The sequence below is a fragment of the Pteronotus mesoamericanus genome, unplaced genomic scaffold, assembly GCF_021234165.1.
Source record: "Pteronotus mesoamericanus isolate MK-2021 breed Mesoamerican mustached bat unplaced genomic scaffold, CSHL_Meso_final contig_182, whole genome shotgun sequence".
NCBI lineage: Eukaryota > Metazoa > Chordata > Mammalia > Chiroptera > Mormoopidae > Pteronotus > Pteronotus mesoamericanus.
Window position 1 is genome coordinate 16,247,861 of NW_026555078.1, and position 18,388 is coordinate 16,266,248.

The 18,388-nt window shown below is 56.9% G+C and overlaps 1 protein-coding gene across 2 annotated transcripts; it reads right to left on the reverse strand.

Moving 5' to 3' along the window:
* Positions 1–231: 231 nt before the first annotated feature.
* On the reverse strand, positions 232–17,516 carry VASH1 (vasohibin 1). 2 transcript variants are annotated; one of them, XM_054566994.1, is made up of 8 exons: positions 17,207–17,227; positions 16,404–16,866; positions 10,377–10,465; positions 9,174–9,230; positions 7,536–7,610; positions 4,393–4,774; positions 2,668–2,780; positions 232–1,786 (listed from the first exon to the last, which is right to left on the reverse strand). In XM_054566994.1, exons 2-8 carry the CDS (start codon positions 16,698–16,700, stop codon positions 1,714–1,716), a joined length of 1,086 nt encoding a protein of 361 aa, XP_054422969.1. In that variant the 5' UTR covers positions 16,701–16,866; positions 17,207–17,227; the 3' UTR covers positions 232–1,713. The 2 variants fall into 2 exon arrangements, with proteins under 2 accessions (XP_054422969.1, XP_054422968.1); XM_054566993.1 differs by having other exon boundaries at positions 16,404–17,516.
* Positions 17,517–18,388: the final 872 nt, after the last annotated feature.

Sequence of the window (18,388 nt, forward strand, 5' to 3'; positions counted from 1 at the left end):
GGCTGGGTTTTTAAATTTCCTGAACTGATTGCCAACATTTAAAAATCAGGATATTTCACATAAAAATGCAGAGTTCTGGTCTCTAAAAATAAATCAGAAAACCTGGCAATGCAGAGCCTGCACTCAGAAAAACTGAGCAGCCATAGCTGCTTTAATGGGGGACATGCCCTCTTTAGTTTGCCACAGTTCCCACCCAGCCCTGCGGTCCTGCCTGGCCCTGTAAGGCATTTGAGTTTCTAACTGTAGGTCTGAGCCTCCCTTTTCCAGGCTCCCAGCCCCTCTGCAGCCGTGCTGACCGCCCCTGGCTGCATCATAGCCCCTCAGTAAAAGAAACCATGCACTACCCTTCCGTAGCCTGAATCCTCTCAACGGCTCCCTGGCGAGTAACCATCTAGTCGTTGCTTGAATACCTCCAGCAACAGGAACTCACTCCTCCCCAAGGCAGCCCGACTCTAAACTCTCCCCCACATCCTTTTCTCACTTACACCCCCCACTCCTCAGGCTCTGCCCCTCCTCGGGGGCCACACTGCATCCTTGCCCTATTCCTCTTTGTTGCTTGAACCTCCAGAAACTTCCCCAAGCTCCATCAACCTCTTCTACACCCTCTCACCTGCCTGCCAGCTCTCTCATGCCAGACAGGAAGGCTGTGCGGGCTCTGGCTGTTCAGGTTCTTCCCTGACAAGAGGCCTGACCATCACAGGGGCCCACAAACCTAAACAGGCTGCTCGGAGAGGGGAGGTGGGCCCAGGGCACAAGCTTTCTGGTCTGGTCTTCATTCACCCAGCAAGGGCTGAGGTAATAGGAGGCAGGGGGTCAGGGTCCGCCCCCCGGGTACTGCCAGGGGACAGACCCAGACCTGAGTGTACCACCCTGTCCCCAGCCGCAGTTCCTGGACCCACCAGCTCAGCTCAATTCCCACAATCACACTGAGCCCAGGGCGAGGCTGAGCCCTCAGCAAAGCCTAGCGCCTGTGCAGGGAGCCTCAGCTTCAGCAACAGACAGAGCTGGCCTGAGCAAGAGGGGCTGGGGGCTGGGAACTTCCCCCAGAGGTTCTCTCCTGGGCTCTCCCACAGCCCCAAGCACGGGGCATGCCGGTAGGCAGTGTCCGCACGGCAGCACCGTCTGTCCATGGGGCTCCTGGGCTGTGGGCTTCCACACTTGAGGGAGATGTCGACTGTGTCAAGCTCCCTGCATGGGCCCAGGATGCTTCCTACCCTGCTTCCTTTTCCCTGTGTCATGATGCTGCCAGTGTAGACGCAAGCTGAGGACACCTCGGCTCCTCCGCGGTCCTGCCACAGGCCCAGCAGGCTGGGAGAGTCCCCGTACAGGGACGGACCCAAATCCCAGGAGTGGCCGGGGGCAGGGAGACCAGCGGAGCCAGCAAGCCCTCCTCACTCAGCCTCTGGCCTGTTAGATCTCCTAAGTACTGGCCCGCCAGCCATTGGCAGATCCATTCCATTTTTAGTTTTCTCCAAAAACCGTAAACTTTAGTCGTCAAGTTAAAAACGTCAAATAAAATACTAACGGCTTCTTGGCCCAAAGCTAGGAGGCTTGGCCCAGTGGGAGGGGCAGCGGCTCAGCGGCTGAGCTGGAACACACTTCCTGCAGCCTCTCACCTGCCCCATCACCAGCCCTTCGTCCCACGAGCCAGGCTGGTTCTGGCAGGAGATCCTGGCCCCCAGACGTGGGTGCAGCCGGGGTGCTGCCACCGCCTCACACCCGGATCTGGTACCCATTGAGGTCCGGCATGGCTTTGGGCTCGGGAGGCTTCTTCTCACCCGAAGGCCTGCAGGGAGGAGAGAGCAGAGGATGGGAGAAGGTGAGCGCCCGTCAGGGAGGTGGGGGAGAAGGGAGCAGGGGTGGCTGCCCCTGGTGTCTGCCCTGCCTCCATTCTCCAAGGTGCCCTGGATACGGCAGCAGACTCTGCGAGGGAGTGTGCTTCTGGACCCCCGCCGGCCTGTGCTGTCCTGAGGCTGGTCCTGCACTCTCTTACAGGGTCCTGCTCTTTGCCAGGGGCCAGCTAATCAGGCCACAGTTGGCTGTAAGGGGAACCCGTTCTCTGCAAAGTTCTCCTAGACCAGAGTGGATGATGCTGAGTATTGGAGGCCTGCGTGGAGCCCCCGAATCATATTGGAGACATGGCTGCTGAATGATGATGATATTGAAAGCAAGAACCACAATGACAGGTAGAAGACAGATCAGAGGTGGTAGCCTGGCATTTTAATGGGATGTCTCTGCCACCCAAATAGAGGCAAAAACCAGACTCACAGGGGCAAAAGTTACGTTTAAAACCATCTACCAGCTGCCACGTGATGTTCACATCTTTCCCAACAATATTCCTAGGAGAACTCACTGTCTGGCAGGAGCCCACCCGCCTCCTCTCCCTCTCCCTCCCTCACACGCTGGCCTCAGGCCTCTGTACGGACCTCTCGCCCAGCACGGGGTACCGGTGGGCCAGTGAGTGCTGCCCTCTCTGGGGAAATGGGAATGCATTGCTCCGGGGAGGTGCGAGCACACAAACGCACAAACCCATCATCCCAGATCACCTCTCTCCAGGGGGGGCGAAAGTGGAAATGAGAATAGCAGGGTGAAAACAAAACGGGCATCTAGAAGATGAGAGAAAAGGGCAGTCCTTTTCCAGCCTCCCAGGCTTGACCCATCACTCACCGCCTTTCGCTGCGGCTGTTCCTGCGGTGGGGGCTGGACTGGCTCCGCTGTGGGGAGGACACATCCTTCTTCCGGTCCTTGGTTGGGGACGGAGGGCCGGTCCCTTTGCCAATCTTGGTGGGGAGGAAGAAAGACTCAGTGCAGGGCTGCCCCAGAGTGCATCCCGCTCTGTAGAAGCCATAAGCCCCGAGACTGCACTGGCCAGACCCAGGAAGCTCAAGCGACTGCTCGGCCCTGTCTCCTGGTCTTCCCAAACCTGTTTTCTGGGCACCAAAGCCGCCAGGGCAGGGGTTCCTCAGCAGGGCTGCTCAATCCCAGTTGGCCCCTAAAACAGTGTGGATGTGGAGGGAAGTCCCTGGGCTTTCGTGATTCTGTAAGAGGCCCCCGAGAAAAGGGCCATCCACCCATGCAAGACAGACGTGCCAGCTGCGGGTGGGGGGAGGGGCATTTCTGAGCGTTGGGCTGGGATGCTTCCAGCCCCAAAGACGACACTGGTCATCTAGCCCATCGGAAGCTCAGACTGGTAGCTATTAAGAAACAACTAAGAAAATGAATTACCCTTTATGTAGCACAGTCAGCTTGATCTGAATTTTGAAACTCTGGAGGTGCACTGTGGGGATGCTGGGGAGGGGCAGGTAATATGGGGAGTCCTTAGCACCAAAGAGACTGGGAATCACAGCACTAAAGGAAGGCTAGGTAACCACTGGTCTCAACTCAAGATCCAACCTGCTCCCTTGAAGATGCAAAATACTCCAGTAGCAGGAGCCAGGGAGCTGGCCGACCAGAGCTACAGAGGGGGCGGGGTCAGCTCAGGGTGGAGAAGAGCGGCCCTGAAAATGGCAGGTGAGCTGCAGCTGGCTTCTGTCTGGGGGGGAGGTGCTGTCACCCCATAAAGTCACAGCCTAAGGGCTGGCCAGGGCAGGGCCTCCTGGGGCAGGGCCATGGGGAGCCTCAGCGGATGGGAAAGTGCCAAGGTCTGGTTTCGGCACCAGGCTGCCAGGAGGGGCAGAGTCATAGCACAGCAGTGACTGAGAAATGGGGAAGGGCCTGGTGGGCCCCAAGGGGGCACCCTCTGTCCATGGGGACCGCGGGAGAGCCTAAGATTCCACACACTGTAAAGCTTGGGGACAAACTCCTCAACAGCTCAGCCCACCTGCTCAGGGGACAGGAGCCCCTCCCCCTCCTGCTCATTGGGGTGGGAACGCAGGACAAGGAACTACTGTCTCCTTGTCTTCCCATGGTCTTCCTTCCTTCCTTTTTCTGACTTCCTCCTAGTCTTTCATTGATGGGGTGGGGGTGTTCAGAGGTCTGGAGGCAGGGTACACAGAGGGAGATGGAAGCTACTTCTACCAACCCTACCATTCCCTGCAGACGCCATCACTTCCTCCTGCCAAGGGGCCTTTACTCACAGATCTTTACTCTCTACCTGGAGTGTGGCACTCCTGCCCTTCTCCAAATATTCCCCAAAACTAGCTCACTCGCCGTCTCCTTCTGGAGCCTTCCCTGGCCTGCCCATCTGACGGGACTGTCTCAACATCAGTGACCTCTGAGCAAAGACACTGTTGAAACTTCCCACCCACCATCTCCTGGCACCACCTCTGGTGGAGTGGCAGTGGGAGTGGGGGAGGGGGCGGTGGCATTCCCACTAGGAGGCGGCAGCGTGGCCTTTTCCACCCCGGGGCACAGGACCTTTTGCACAGGGGCAGGGCCGGCACCCACACTGACCTTGAGCCGCATGTCACGGGCGTGCCGCTCCAGCTCCTTGCGAAAGTCCTCGCGGCCCAGCTTGTCCACGTCCAGGACGGAGTGCTTCCACTCGATCTGCTCCACGCTGTGTGGGTCGTGGGACACGCACTGGCCCAACTTCACCTTCTTCAGCACATGCCAGCAGCGGCCGTAGGCGGCTTCATAGTCCAGCACCAGCTCGCTGAGTGTGCGGAAGGCTGGCGGCTTGTACATCAGGTCCTCGCGCCGGCTCATGCCCAGGGCCCCATAGCGGCCCCCGAAGTTCACCCCCAGCACAATGTGGCGGAAGTAGTTCCCTGAGAAGTAGGACTTGAAGCTGATGGGGAAGCGTTCCAGGGTGGGCATGCTGTTGGTGAGGTAACTGGCATGGTCAGCCCAGCTAAGGAACCAAGCAGGAAGTGGGATGGGACTGCATGACCGCCACCCCAGGGGACAGCCTGTGTGAGCGGCCCCTAGACCCCCAGCTCCTGACCCTTGGCCTTGCTCACCTCCATACCGTGTTGTCCAGCCTTGAGCCTAGCGAACAGTAGGTGCTCAATTAACTGAATCTCTAGGGGGACAGGGTTCTCAGTGATTAGTGGCTGCTGCTATGACGTCAAGCACAGCTCACAAAATAACAGCTAGTAGTGAGTCCTTCCCTCCAAGCTGCAGGCTCTCCAAAGTCCTTGTGGCTGAAGGAGGCAGGGAGAGGCCTGCTGGCCACCCCGCTGCCCCCCTACCCCGTCATACGTGCGCATGCGCGTGCGCACATATATACACACACACACACATTTCTGCTCACCCCTCCATTCTCTCAGACACATTCTCACATTGTCTTTCTCTCTCACGCATACATTTCCTCACAGATGCAGACAATTCTGCTCTTTCGCCTCCTGCCGCCCCCTCCATACACACATTTATTGCGTTTTGTCCTGCAAATGAAACCGAGCTTGTGCCCGGGCTCCTGGGTGGCCAGCGAGGCCTGGCCCGGTGCTCACTCCAACTCCTTCCCTCACTCGCCCCCCTTGCTCACCCTCTCCGTCCACCTGGACTTCCCCCCAGAACCTTCTGCACCAGCTTTCCCCAGAGGCCTGCGCCTGGCCTGCTGCTGACTGGCTCCTTCTCATGCCGCAGGTCTGGCCGTCATCACTCGCTGGCCTCCCATTCTAAAGCAAGTCTGCTCTGCTCTTCTTTTCCCCACGGCACACTTGCCACAATGTGTAATTACTTTATGTATTTGTTTATTTGTTGTCACCCCCGCTGGAATGTAAACTTGAGAACGGGGACCTTGCCTGTCACGTTCTTTGCTGTTATCTCTGGAGCCCAGTGTGAAGGCAGGGACATAATAGTTACTCAGTAAGACTCTTCCTGAACAAATGGGTAGAAGACGAATGAGAAAAAAGCTTGGCGTAGAGACTGCGTACAGATACTCTGCCAAGTGCTCTACGTGTACCCACTCATTCCATTGTCCTGGCAACCTGTGTGACAGGCACTACCATGGTCCCCTTTTGCGCAGGAAGCTGCTCAGGCTCAGAGATGTTAAGGAACTTGCTAGGGGTTACACAGTATGTAGGTGGCAGAACTAGGACTCAGGACCCCGAAGTCTATGCTCTCAGTCATTACAATCCTTACTGAGCCTAACTCCTTGCAAGCAACTGAGGACACGGAGGTGAGCAAGGCATCGGCTCAGAGTGCCGAGGATGAGGCACAGGGACAAGCTCGGTCCAGTGGCCGCCCTGTGCGCAGCGACTGAGGGAGCTGTGGCAGTGCAGTGGGGACACTGGGGAGGTCCTCCCTCCACGTGGGGGCCGTCCTGTTTTCTTCCTGCCCACGAGACACGAGGTAGCCCATGGAAGGCCTCTGAGATGACTGTGTGATCCCGAGTGGACCAGCTTCTGTGTGTGTGGGCGGAGGGGAGCAGTCCCCCTCCTCCCGCATGTGTGGGAGCCCCATGTTGGTGTGTGACCCCTGAAGGAGAAGGGGTCACAAAGGAGGTGCTGTGGCCTGAAGTACTCAGGCTGACCTCATGCTTGTCCCAGCAAAGAACCCTTTAGACAGGGCAAGGCTCGTCAGCCTCTTGGAAATGGCAAACAACTGCACCGAAGACTTAGCTCTAGGGATGCTGGGGGAAGGGCCGTAGCCCCCTTGACCCCGCCCCTTGCCTCTTTGTATAAATGAAGGCAGCTCTGTCTATGGGGAAGGGGGGATCGCCCCCGTGGATCGTGGTCCTCCAGAAAGGCTGTGCTCCTCCCCTTTGATTGTGTCCTTCTCCCCGATCTGTTCTAGTGAGCAGACTCCTTGTTCTGTTAGGCGGCCGCCCCCACTCGGTCCTCTTTGCACACTGAGCCAGGCGCCTGCACCCGAGGTGGCAGACAGAATATTTAAAAGCCTATGGGACTCGGGGAAAGGCGGGAGATGTGAGGGATACACAGAGATGAGTCAAGATTGGCCTTCAGTAGGTAAGACTCAGTGCTGGGCACATGGAATTTATTATATTGTCTGTGTTCCCACAAGCTTAAAATTTTCTCTAGTCAAACAAAACAAAAACGGGCAAGGCTCTGGCATGAACCAATTAGGGCAGAGAACCAGCTGCCTTACACCTGCCTCTACCCTGTCCTAACTGGAGGCTCGTCTGCCCTCCTTGGAGCCCAGCTGTAGGTCCCAGTTCTGCCCTTTGGGTGGGAGTGACTGAGAAACCCTACTTGTTATTGTTGTTGTTGTTTTTTAAAGGCAGCAGTTGTTTCAAAGATTTCATTCATCATTTCCACAAATCAATGTGTTCTGGAAATGCCAACATTTGGGCATTGAACCTGCTTGTCCCGGGCCGTCTGGTTCTTGGAAATGGCACAACAGCCTTTGTGAGATGATGTGCCACGATTTGGGATTCAGAGAACACAGTCACTGCATCCATGTGACTCAATAAAGAGCTTCCCAGTGAGCCCAGGAGTTAGCAACTGACGCATGGGGGACTGAGATCCCCGCAAGCCCATTCACTTTGGAGCCAAGTTCACGACTGCTGGGAGACAGAGCTGGGAGACCCCCTGGATCCCATCAGTTCTCCCCTTCCAGAGAAGGAAGCCGGGGCCCAGAGGGGCTGGACACATGCCAGCCCTCCCAGGCTTCCTGGGGCTGAGGAAGGATACATTCCCAGGATCACGGCTTCCAGGCATTTGATTGGCAGAGCCTCTTTGGTCATCTCCTTGGCCAGGTCCATCAGCCTGGAGGGCAGGAAGGCAGAGACGTGAGCACAGAGCCTCTAGCTCTTTCCAGTGGAGGGGGGGACAGGAGAACTAGAAATGCCAGAACAAAGATCCCTAACCCTTCCAAGCTGCCTCAGCTCAGGCCCAGCACCTCTCTCCCCTCCCCCATATCCATCCTGAGCCAGAGAGGCTGGCAGAAGAGGCCGTCACTGAGGATAAGGAAGGAGGCCCCTTCCCTTCCCTCCTTTCACTTCCTCCCTGAGTCCAGGCTCCTGCTCCAAAGGCCTCTGGGGGCGGGGAGCATGAACGGAGGGCACGCAGTCACAGGCAGCTCTTTGGCAGCCACTGGGCTGGCGGCCCTGTGCAGTGGCGTTGCGGGGGCTGTGGGAAAGCGCACCACAGATACTGGGAAGCTCAGCATTGATCTCATCCCTTCTGGAGCACAGCAGAGACCCCCAATCTAACCATGGCCTCTCCAAAGAGCTTGTAATTGATTGCTACTGTTCCCCCACGGCTGGCCAGCTGCCCGGGTCCTGGACATGGCATCTCAGGCTGTGAGCCCGGTGGCTCCCCAGCCTGCTCCTGAACTTGGAATTCGGGCCACTTGAAGATGGCCTGTTCCTGAGGCCTCCTTCCTCCCTCCTCACTGATTGCTGCCTCCAGGTCTAGGAATGCAGCCTGGCCAGTGGCTTTGCCCAGGAGGGCGCTGGACTCCTCCACGCCACTGGGGGTGGAGCTGGGCCTCCGGCACATGGCAGCCAGAGGACAAGAGCAAAGCTTTTAGGGTGAGGGAGGCTGGATTCCCCCCAGGGGCTTGGAGGGAATGGGGGTAGTTAAGTAATTTAGCTAATAAACCACCTCAAGAATTTTTTGCAAGAAAGTGAACATGGACAGGTTGTGTGGAGCAAGATGTAACATTTACATTAATTTTTAAAACATGGGGTTTTAAGCCTGTGGATAGCTTTGGGCCGAGCCCCCAGACCCAGTGAGGAAGTGCCACTCACTCCTCCCTCCCCTCTGCCCTCAGGGCTTCTGCGGGGCAGATCCAGCCAGGGGTCTACCTGTTGGGTGGTGGGTTAGGGAGTGAGAGATGCAGTGCGTCCCTGTTGCTCAGACACTGGGCCTTGTACTAAGTGACCAGGAGAGAGTCCAGTAAGGCAACGGGGGTGACTCACAAGTTCCCTGCAATGGAGAATACTCTCTCTTGCTAGGCCCATGTCCCATCTTCATCATCATCATCATCATCATGACTTGTATAGACATCTACTTGGGACCACCCTCTTGTCATTACCAAGGCGAGCTGGGGACTGCCCACCACCCTCCCAGCTCAGTGTGGATGAGGTTCCCTTTTCATCATGGGAGCCCTGGTGCTCATCTCGGCCAGAGCTCCCCCTTTCTGGCACCCTGAGGGCCCCTGTGCGGTGCAGAGAAGGAGGTGGGCAGCGCAGTGGTACACCTGGCCCTGCTGGCACGCTCCCTCCGGGAAGGCCCTGCCTGCCTCATGAGCTTCCACCCGATGGGCTCCGGCCTGAGGGCCGCTGTCAGCCGTGGTGCAGAGGGACAAGGCACGTCCACACTTACCCTGTGAGGGGTCTGCTCTTCTTAATTTCAAAGAACTGGGTCCCTGTGTGATTGTACCTGCGGTGCTGGTTAAGGGCTTCCTGGCTTGGTCTGGAAGAGGTGCGTCCCACTCCCCGAGCCCGTCCCCCAGACCCTGCGGCCCAGCACTCCTGGGGGTGCGTCCTCCCAGAGGCACCTGGGAGGGTGCTCAAGACCTGATGCCTCGAGGGGAGAGCAGGGCACAGCATGGGTGCTTCTCCTTCCCACAGGGCCCCTCTCTGCCTTCCGCCCTGCTCTCCCCCGGCCTTCCCTCCCAGGAGGGGAGCCGTGCAGCAGGCAGCCAGGCCAGCCAGGGCTGGGCAAGTGGCGGGGCTCTGGGCGGCTCTAGCAGCAACATGAACCAGGAGAAGGCGGGGTGGGGGTGGTGTCCCGCCCAGCTAAATTGCTGGGTGCTGCTCCTGAGCCAACCCCCTCCCCTCTCCAGGCCAAAATTTCCCCACTGACAATGGAAAGGCTGGATCAGACTTTCAGTAACCAGCCTGGCTTTTCTGCTGCTCAGGACTGGATCCTTCCATTTCTGCTTCACCTGCAGTTAGAAGGGCTGAGGGAAAGAACCCAGGACACACAGGGCAGAGAGCAGAGGATGGAGGGGCCCAGAGCAGGGACACCGTGGGACCCAGGGCTCAGGGGATCCAGCTCTTCCCATGATTGAAAACTGGCCCCTGCCAGATAAGAAAGGCAAAACCTGGGAGGACATTCTAGGATGTGGAAGTTCTCTCCCAGGGCATAAAATCCTTTTTCCCCTCCGTCTACACCTCCACCCTCGACCCCCCACTGCCTTCAAAACTACTCGCTTTTAGACTAAAGGAGCCTCCCCTCTCTCCTCCTGGTCTAGATGGACACGTGAGGTCTGGGCTGGTGGACCTAGACTTTGCCACCCACCAGCAGGTCACTCAGGAGACATTTGCCCATCATACCGAGAGGAAGCGGTGGCAGACAGTGGGTTCAGCACTCATCAGAGTCCCTCCCACGCCTAAGTGCACTCACGCTGGGCTTGCCCAGCTTCAGGGGCGCAGAGGTGCCCTGTGAACGGCGGCCCTGCAGTTGTGGCGTGAGGTCGCTCTGCCAATACCTCTCCACCCCCGTCTGAAAACAAGCCCCACTCAGCCTTCGGACCAGCATGCCAGCCAGACAGGGGCCGTGGGCCCAGACCTGGGAGGATACTGCAGCTCCCTGATGTAGCGCTGCACGGCTTCCAGACGCTCAGGGACAGGCGTGGAGGGCTGGAACGCAGGCACAGTCGGTATGGGAATCTAGGGACAGAGAAAGAGCTCCGGTCACAGAGGAAGGCTTCCAGCCCATCAGACACCCAGGTTATCCAACAGAGGAGCCACGGGCGAGGGGGCGTCCCTGCTTCCCTCCTACCCCGAGCCTCTCCCCTTTCCAACCCTTCACTGAGGCCCCAGTGGCCAGCCCTCTCCCTCCCAGCCCTTGACAGCCTTCCTAATTGCGAGCTTATGTTGCTGTTCCAATTTTGTGTTTCTTTAATAATTTTAGAAAAACAGGTTGACTCACCGACTGTTGTGAATTTCAAGTATTCATTAACTTTAAGGTTTAACAAGAATGTCAAGATTGCAGGTAAGTTCATTTGGATGTGGGGCTCCTTCTGGTTCAAGTGCTGGATCAAACTGGTTTACCTGGTGACCCTCCTCTCAGGACCCTGCCTGGGGGGCGCACTCCAGTGAGGGATGAACACACCCCCGGCAGAAGGTGTCACCCAGCCCCTCGTGGCACGTTGACCAGGCCTTCCAGCTCCTACCCGAGCTGGAATAAGTTAGTGGTGGCAGGCCAGACAGACTGTGGGACAGGTCTTGCTGTGGCTCTGCTTGTCACGCTCTGGCCACTTTGGAGAGGTTTCAGGGAGGCAGGGGAGTCCTGGTTCCCCTTTAAAACCTCCCTTCCCTGCCTGCTCCACACCTGTCAGCAGCACGGGTAACCAGGTCACCAGGCAGTCCCCGCCAGAAGAGACTTTCCGGTGCCTTGCCCAGGACAGGGAGAGATGGGGGGTCAGGCAGGCCTCTCCTGACGGCTGGGAACGGACAGGCGTGGGCTGCTGAGAGTTGGGCAGAAGCTGCAGATCGCAGAGGCTGTCCCCTCAGCAACCAGGCGGTCTCCAGCGAAAGGGGCCACCATGCAGGAGTGGGTCCTGGGGTCCCAGGCCACCTCTGGCCAGGAAAGCCCGAATCCTGGCAGTTTGGCTGTAGCAAGTCAGTGAGGCCAAGGAGGCCAAGACAAGCATCAGCTCAGTTCCCCTGGGTACAGAACAGGCTTCTTTGGGCAGAGGAGCCAGATTGCCAGGAACAAGTCCCACTCCTCTGGCGCCCCCTTGGCTACCAGCACTGCCAGCTGTCAAGTGGCGTCAGGCTCCTCACAGAAAGAGAGAGATCCCACCCTCTTGTCCCAGGTCCCCACCCAGCGCTCCCTCCCACAGAGCCCACCCCACAGGCTGGGGCTGTTGAGCATCATAGTCTGAAGGGGTGGGGGGTGTGAAGGGAAGGGGTGAAGCAGGAGCCCCCTGGGAGCTCGGGGTAGGGCTGGGGTGGGAGAGGCCCTCCCTGTAGCGAGATGCTGAGCTGAGTGGGCACAGCCTTCTAAATAACGTGGCTGCTGTGGCTGGGGCTCTGACACTGAGGGAAGTGACACACAGTGATCACCGTGCGCTCCTGTCTGGGGTGCTGCTGACGGCCAGGGGCACATGGGATGGACACCAAGTCACTCCAAAGGGCCCAGATGCAGGAGGGAAGGCCCAGAAGTGACAGCTCTGCAGGCACTTCCTCTCCCCCGCCCCCTCCCCGTCCCCTTCTCCCTGTCTGGGCAGCCCCCCAGGCTGACACCTCTGTCTGTAAGGAGCTACTTCCCCTTTCACATCCACAGCTGCCCAAACTGGTGCTACCACTTAGTCATGGGTCGGGGAGTGGGGGTGGGGTGGGTGGATAAAAGTCCCAGGATATGGGGGAAGTTCCCTTCTCCTGCAAGACCACAGGCCTGGCTTGACCTCCCCAGTGTCAGGAAAAGGGGGCAGGGAGGGTGAGAGGAATTCCTTCGCCCATTACTGTAACAGCACAGCACCTGACCACCTCAGGTGGAAGGGCCCTGAGAGGCTATCTCTACTTCTCAAGGCAGGGCATCCAGTGATTTCCGGGAGCTCTGGCTACAGACCGAGAGTGCTCTCCTGAGACGCTCCAAACAAGGAGGGAACTGCAGTCCGGGGGTTCTTTGCCTAAGCTCCCCCCTGCCCTGGGTGAGCAGTGCCCGTGAAGACATCCCCTGACATCCAGACAGAGGACGCAGGCACTGGCTGCTCTGGGAGACGGGAGGGAGGGAGGGAGAGACAGACAGACACCGGGGAGCAGGGCCTCTGAGGCCGCCATCACTGGGGCTTGGCTGGGAGAAGCTGTCCGGCCAGCTCCAGGACTCGGCTGACCCGGCTGCAGACAGCGGGGACACCGTTCTTCCGAACGCCCGTACAAGTGTACGCCCGTTCGCTCAGAAACAAGTTTCTGTGCATCCAAGTGACCTGGCCCACTTTAGGACTGGTAGCCTAGAGCTGCCCCGACCCCCATCTCCAAACAGCGAGCCAGGAAATGCTTCTTCACTGTTGAGGGTCAGAGTGCAGTGGAGGTGAGTGATATTGGCTTCCCAGATCTCGTTCGGGACACTTTCTCCACTACCAAGGCCAAGGGTTACCCTTGAGGGAGGAACTGCTAAAGTCCTGAGCTCTATCCAGTCATTCTACCTGGTGAAGGCTGCTTCAGTCCAGCACAACAGGGAGGCCTGGGTAAGGAAGGACGGCCAACAACTGAGTGTGTGGGCAAGAAGCAGACAGCATAGAGGTGGAGAGAGCAGTTCCCGAACCAGACCACCCATGTCTAAATCCCAGCCCTGCCATTCACCATCTGCATCAAGCTCCCTAATGTCCCTGTGCCTCGGACACCTCCCTCGTAAAAGGAGCATCATAATAGAACCACCCTCACAGGATAAATGAGGTGCTCCTAACATGGCCTTAGGACAGAGCCAGGCAAAGCTCAACTCCCGCTCACTGTCACTGTCACTCCAGTGCGTGCCAGAGCTACTGGTCCGCACGTGCTGACCCGAGGTCCAAATTCGTATTCTGTAGGAGCCCCGTGGCCAGGGCCACAGTCAGAAGACCTTCAGCAGCTGGGTCTGGGAGGAGTGGCCATTGAGCTTTTAAAGGTGGTAGAAGCTTGGAACATCAAGGTGGGATTCTTATGAAGGATCATAAACTCTTCCTGCATCCGGGGTGCTTTTAGAAATGGCTGTCCTATAACATACTGACTGGTACCAACCTTTTAAAGGACTTTTCTCCAAAGCACCTGTGGGGTGGCCATACCCTCAGTTCTTGCTCCATTTGTTGTGTATGAATTACATGCTCATCTGTTTCACATGCTTTTACTTCATCAGCTCCTCCCAACATCCTTAGAAATGGATATTGCTGGTATCCCCATTTCACAGCTGTGAAAACCGAGGCACAAGGACCTGCAGACCTCCCTCCCGTAAGTCGTCATGGGAGAACAGGGATTTTAACATGGCGGATCTGACTGCAGGACTCTCTTTATCACACGACACGGCAGGGATCCCAGACTCAACCACCTGCAGGGACCACTCAGGGTAACCAATGGGGGAGGCAGGCGGGACTGAGAGTGGAGACCGTAGCCAGCTGGGGGAGGGGGGCCACTCCTCAGCCCCAGCTGCCCCCGCCATGTGTGAGCACAGATTCTCTGTGCCCTGATCTTCTCATTTTCCGAAAAGATGCCAAAAACCTGGATCTTCATGTGAAATATTCCAATTTAAAATTTCACAAGTGTTCTTCTTACACATTGTGCTGTCCCAACAAAACAACTCTTGGGCCCCCCATGGTGTGACCCCTGCAGAGAATGCGTCTGTCCCAGATCCAAGGGCACTGCCACTCGGGGAGAGGCCGGTCCAGGGGTCAGTTCACTCTGCTGCTGGCACTCGGGGACCCAGCCATTGATCCCTTTGGGGTTGTGGGGCTGCTTTCTACCCTGGGCCAAGGTCAAAGAGGAACCCCACACGAACTTGGTGGGGTTTTTTTATTTGCGACACTCTTTCCTGTGGTTTGAAGGGGGGAAATTATGAATTTTCCCAATCTTTTCACAAAATTCCTTTGACAATACCATACTCCTGTCAGTCATGATACACACTCCTCCAGACAACAGCTTCCATCCTTCATCGGTGTCCTTCCTATACATGATGGTTGGGGATGACAAGATGACATTATAGGCAAGTCGCTAATAAACTCATTGATTTTTTTTTTTTTTCGTTTCCAGGAGAACCATTCACACTCTTCTACAGCCTGGTTTAGACATAGCAAGATGGCTGGGGAGCTGCCTGCTAAACACTAACTTCCTCGTGTGGGAGAAGCACGTGGTTCGGCCCTCATTGGCCTGAGTGCAGTCTAGCCTCCCTTCCTAATGGACATGCAAAAGGAAATGAACCTCCAATAACCATTACTGACTTGAGGCCTTAGTTTATCAAATGTTTTAACACATATCTTCTCATTTAATCTTTACCACAATCAACCCCACATGACAGACGAGAGAAAACTATGGCTCAAATAGGTTCACGGAACCTGCTTAAGATCAGATAGATAAACGAGGAATCTGGACCCAACAGTCATATCCTTTGACTCAATATTTTCTATTCTGGGAATTTATCCCAAGGAAATAACCAATATAGACCACAAAATTTACATTTTAAAACGTTCCCATAGTGTTCATTTTTAAGAGTATATCATTGGAAAAATGTCCATCCACGGTCGATAAGCTAAATAAATTCTAAATTAGTACAGAGGCAAATGTGTAGCCTTCAAAATCAATCCACTCTGCTCTGGCCAGTGTGGCTCAGTTGGTTGGAGCATTGTCCCATAGACTGAAAGGCTGTGGGGTCAATTCCCAGTCTGAGTACATACCTGGGTTGCTGGTTCGGTACCTGGTTGGGGCAAGTACAAGAAGCAACCAGCTGATGTTTCTCTCCCTTCCTCTCTCCCTCCTTTCCCCTTTCTCTAAAGTCAATAAGCATGTCTTCAGGTAAGAATAAAAAAATTAAATGCCAAAATCAATCCACATTTTATTTCCTCTGGAAACATTAGGCTGTTGTTCAAATTTCAACCTCCAAATTCCTTTTTCCTAGAAGATGATTTCTCATGGCTCTACAAATAACTTGGTAAAAACAAGACAGAATGCTCATCTCTGTCTAATCCTCTTTAACTATCACCCTTCTCAGCTCCCTTCCCTCTCACCTGAGCAATGAGGACTAAGCACTGGGTTCCTGACGTCTGTCTGAAGGGCTTTTCTTTGAGGATGTCAGGCCTCTGCATTTGGCTTAACCGTAAGTTAACTAACTGCATTAGTTAACCATAAGTGTTAGAGAAAAAAGTCAGGCATGTATTTCCATTGTACAGCACAGAAAGTCTCAAGCACCCTTTCATTGAGCAAACACAGGATGCCTCAGAAAGACAGATGAATGAGTCCGAGCCTCAGCCCACACGGTGACACGACTTAGGACCGCCGTGATGGAGGGGTTCCAGCCATGCATAGGACACTGATTTAACTCTACCCTTTTCCACAGGTCCTCTTCTAACTGCCCCAATCTAGTGTCCAACAGAGCAGATGACCTGGATCCTGAAGACTAGGGACTGAGTCTTAGCTCCACCACTTACTGGCTCTTGACCCTGAGTTCCAATTTGAGTTGTCTTATTTCCCCTTTGGAAAATGGGTCCCCAATCTGCGCTTCCTTTCACAAGGCTGCTGGGGAATGCAGCGAGATAACACCTGGAAGTATTCTCTCAGGACGTGAAGCCCCTGTATCCTTCTTAGTCATTCATACTCTCTGCCCACAGTTCTCTGGACTAGCAAATAAGATGTCAAGCCATATTAGTGATCTTGTTAATCTGCTGTCCTTCTCATGAAGCATGGGTATTTTAAAATATATGAAGGAGGGTCTCCTGGAAATAGGGCACATGGACCTCACAGGACAATCTGCAGTTGGGAGAAAGTTCTTCTGGACAGGCACGGAAGAACTTTTTAAAAACCTTCCCATGCCAGTGGTCCCCTGCCCCATCAATGAAAGTGCTGTCCCAACCTCAAGCTGGTGAAAACCCTAGATTCCCCTCCCACCCCCGCCCCGCCCCAACACACACAAACTCCTCACCTTGGGCAGGTCCGTGGCTCCACGGATCCGCTGGGCCACCTTTTCTCCATCGGGGTGGATCTTGGCCACGTGCTTCCACATCCTTTCCCAGGTGGCCTCGTCCACAGGCAGCCCACCCCGGTTGACAAAGAAGGGGACACCTCCATCTCGCAGGTCCTCTTCTCCTTCCTCTTCTGGCTCATCATCTCTCTGGGCTGAGGCCCCTTCATTGGTCTCCAAATGCCTGACCCCAGAGGAGGCAGCAGTGGCAGTAGTGGGGGCAGCAGCGCCCCCAACCACCTTCTTCCCTCCTGGCATCCCCAAATCCTTGACGGGGGCGGAAGTAAGTATCGGGAGGCAGGAAAAGATAGGTGGTTCACAGGAGGCCTCCCGCACACCAGCTGCAGACACAACACATGGCCAAACAGAGTGCAAGGCGCCTTTAAGAAACCAGGGCGTGGCTCCAGTACAATAAAATACTATTCTATAAGGAAAAAAAAAAAAAAAAAAATCAGTGCCTCAACGTGAAGTCGGGGGTTGGTGGTCTGGGGTCAGCCTTAGAGGCCTTGTACCATCTGAAAAACAGTATAAGGAGAACACACCGCAACTTGGCAACCTTCAGAAAGCACCCCCATTTGACAGCGAGAACAATAACTGGCAGCAGTCTGGGCTTGCAGAGAGACGACAAGTCGGGGGGCAACTGAGGCCAGACAGCTCAGACCTGCGGCCACAGAGAGGGTCAAGGCACGGATGCCTACGCTGGGCTGCCCAGGTCCTAGTTTGGGAGAGAACAAATTCCTCTACAAAATTTCGCACGCTCACACCTGCGCGCTTCGGAGGGGAGGCTTCAGGCCGCATCAGCTCCGAGGCTGGACCACCCCGACCGCGGGCGGCGAGAGGGCGCGATTTCTTCACCGCGGCCAGTCGGGGAGCCAAGGCTCGCAGCTGGCGGGGAGTGGGGAGGGGGCACGCGCCGACGCGCGCATTCCACGCCCGCAGCCAACTCCCCGCACAAAGTGGGCTTTGTCTCTGCCCCCTGTCCCCGCGCTCCCGGGAAGCTGCAGCGGAGCCCCCAGAAGGGGGAAGGGTGCGGCGTGGTGAGCCAAGGCTCCGCCGGTCCCCGGCCGGGCGCGTCTCAGCGGGCAGAAAGCCGGCACCCAGCGCGGCGCTGCGTCAGCCGAGCCATCGCGGGGCGCGAGTCCCTCTCTGGGGCCCGGGGCTCAGCGTGGTCGCCCCGGGCGGCGAGCAGGGGCCAGGCTGAGGTCACCGAGCGACTGGCTCCGGCTGGGGGGTGGCCGCCGCGGACTGGCTGTAGCATGGGCGGTGGCGCGGCCGAGGCGGGCGAAGGATGCTTCGCGGCTGTTCGCTCGGGCTCCAGCGGCCCCGGCTAAGTGGGTGGAGGAAGGATCCGCGGGGAGGGGAATTCCGGGGACTCGCGCAGCCCCGGCCCCGCGGGTGGAGCTGGATGCGAGTGATAAAGCCTCGGAGAGGGCGAGCTGCGCTAGTTCCCGAAGAGCCGCCCGCAGAGCGCGGGGTGCATTCGCAGGTCGCGGCTCCGCGACTAAGTAGAGCTGGGGCCGCCGCGGTCCCAGTCGCCCCAGGGCCCAGCCGCCACTGGCCGCGTCCCTTGCCCTCCCGCCGCCCACCCGGCTGGGCCCTGGCCCGCGCGCGCATGCGCTCTGTCCCCCCCTTAAAGGGCCAGCGCGTTCCCGCCGGGTCCTCCGCCTTCTATTCCCATCCCTCCAAGTTACCTGTAGGATGGAGCCGGGCGTTCGTTCCTCCCTTACCCCTCTCTCCAGACGCCGCGAAGCTCGTGCGGAGCTGCGGAAGAAGTTTATGATATGCCAAAGTGTGCGCAAACTCCAGGGAGATTCCGGATTCAGAAGACACGCGGTCGGGAGTTTCCTAAAGGGAGTACCGCGAAAGGACCCTCAGGGTATAGAAGCGAGAGCGTGGCCTGAAAGACCGGGGTTCTAGACCAAGCCCAGTGTCTGTTTTTCTGTGGG

What these genes read in the sequence shown, in the direction of transcription:
- VASH1 (XM_054566993.1), bottom strand. Translation starts at nt 16,700, where the DNA reads ATGCCAGGAGGGAAGAAGGTGGTTGGGGGCGCTGCTGCCCCCACTACT. An exon ending in AAGAGCAGACCCCTCACAGG is followed by an intron (nt 7,611 to 9,173) that starts GTAAGTGTGGAC and finishes CCTGCCCTCCAG; the next exon opens with GCTGATGGACCTGGCCAAGG. An exon ending in GAAGCCGTGATCCTGGGAAT is followed by an intron (nt 4,775 to 7,535) that starts GTATCCTTCCTC and finishes TGACCATGCCAG; the next exon opens with TTACCTCACCAACAGCATGC.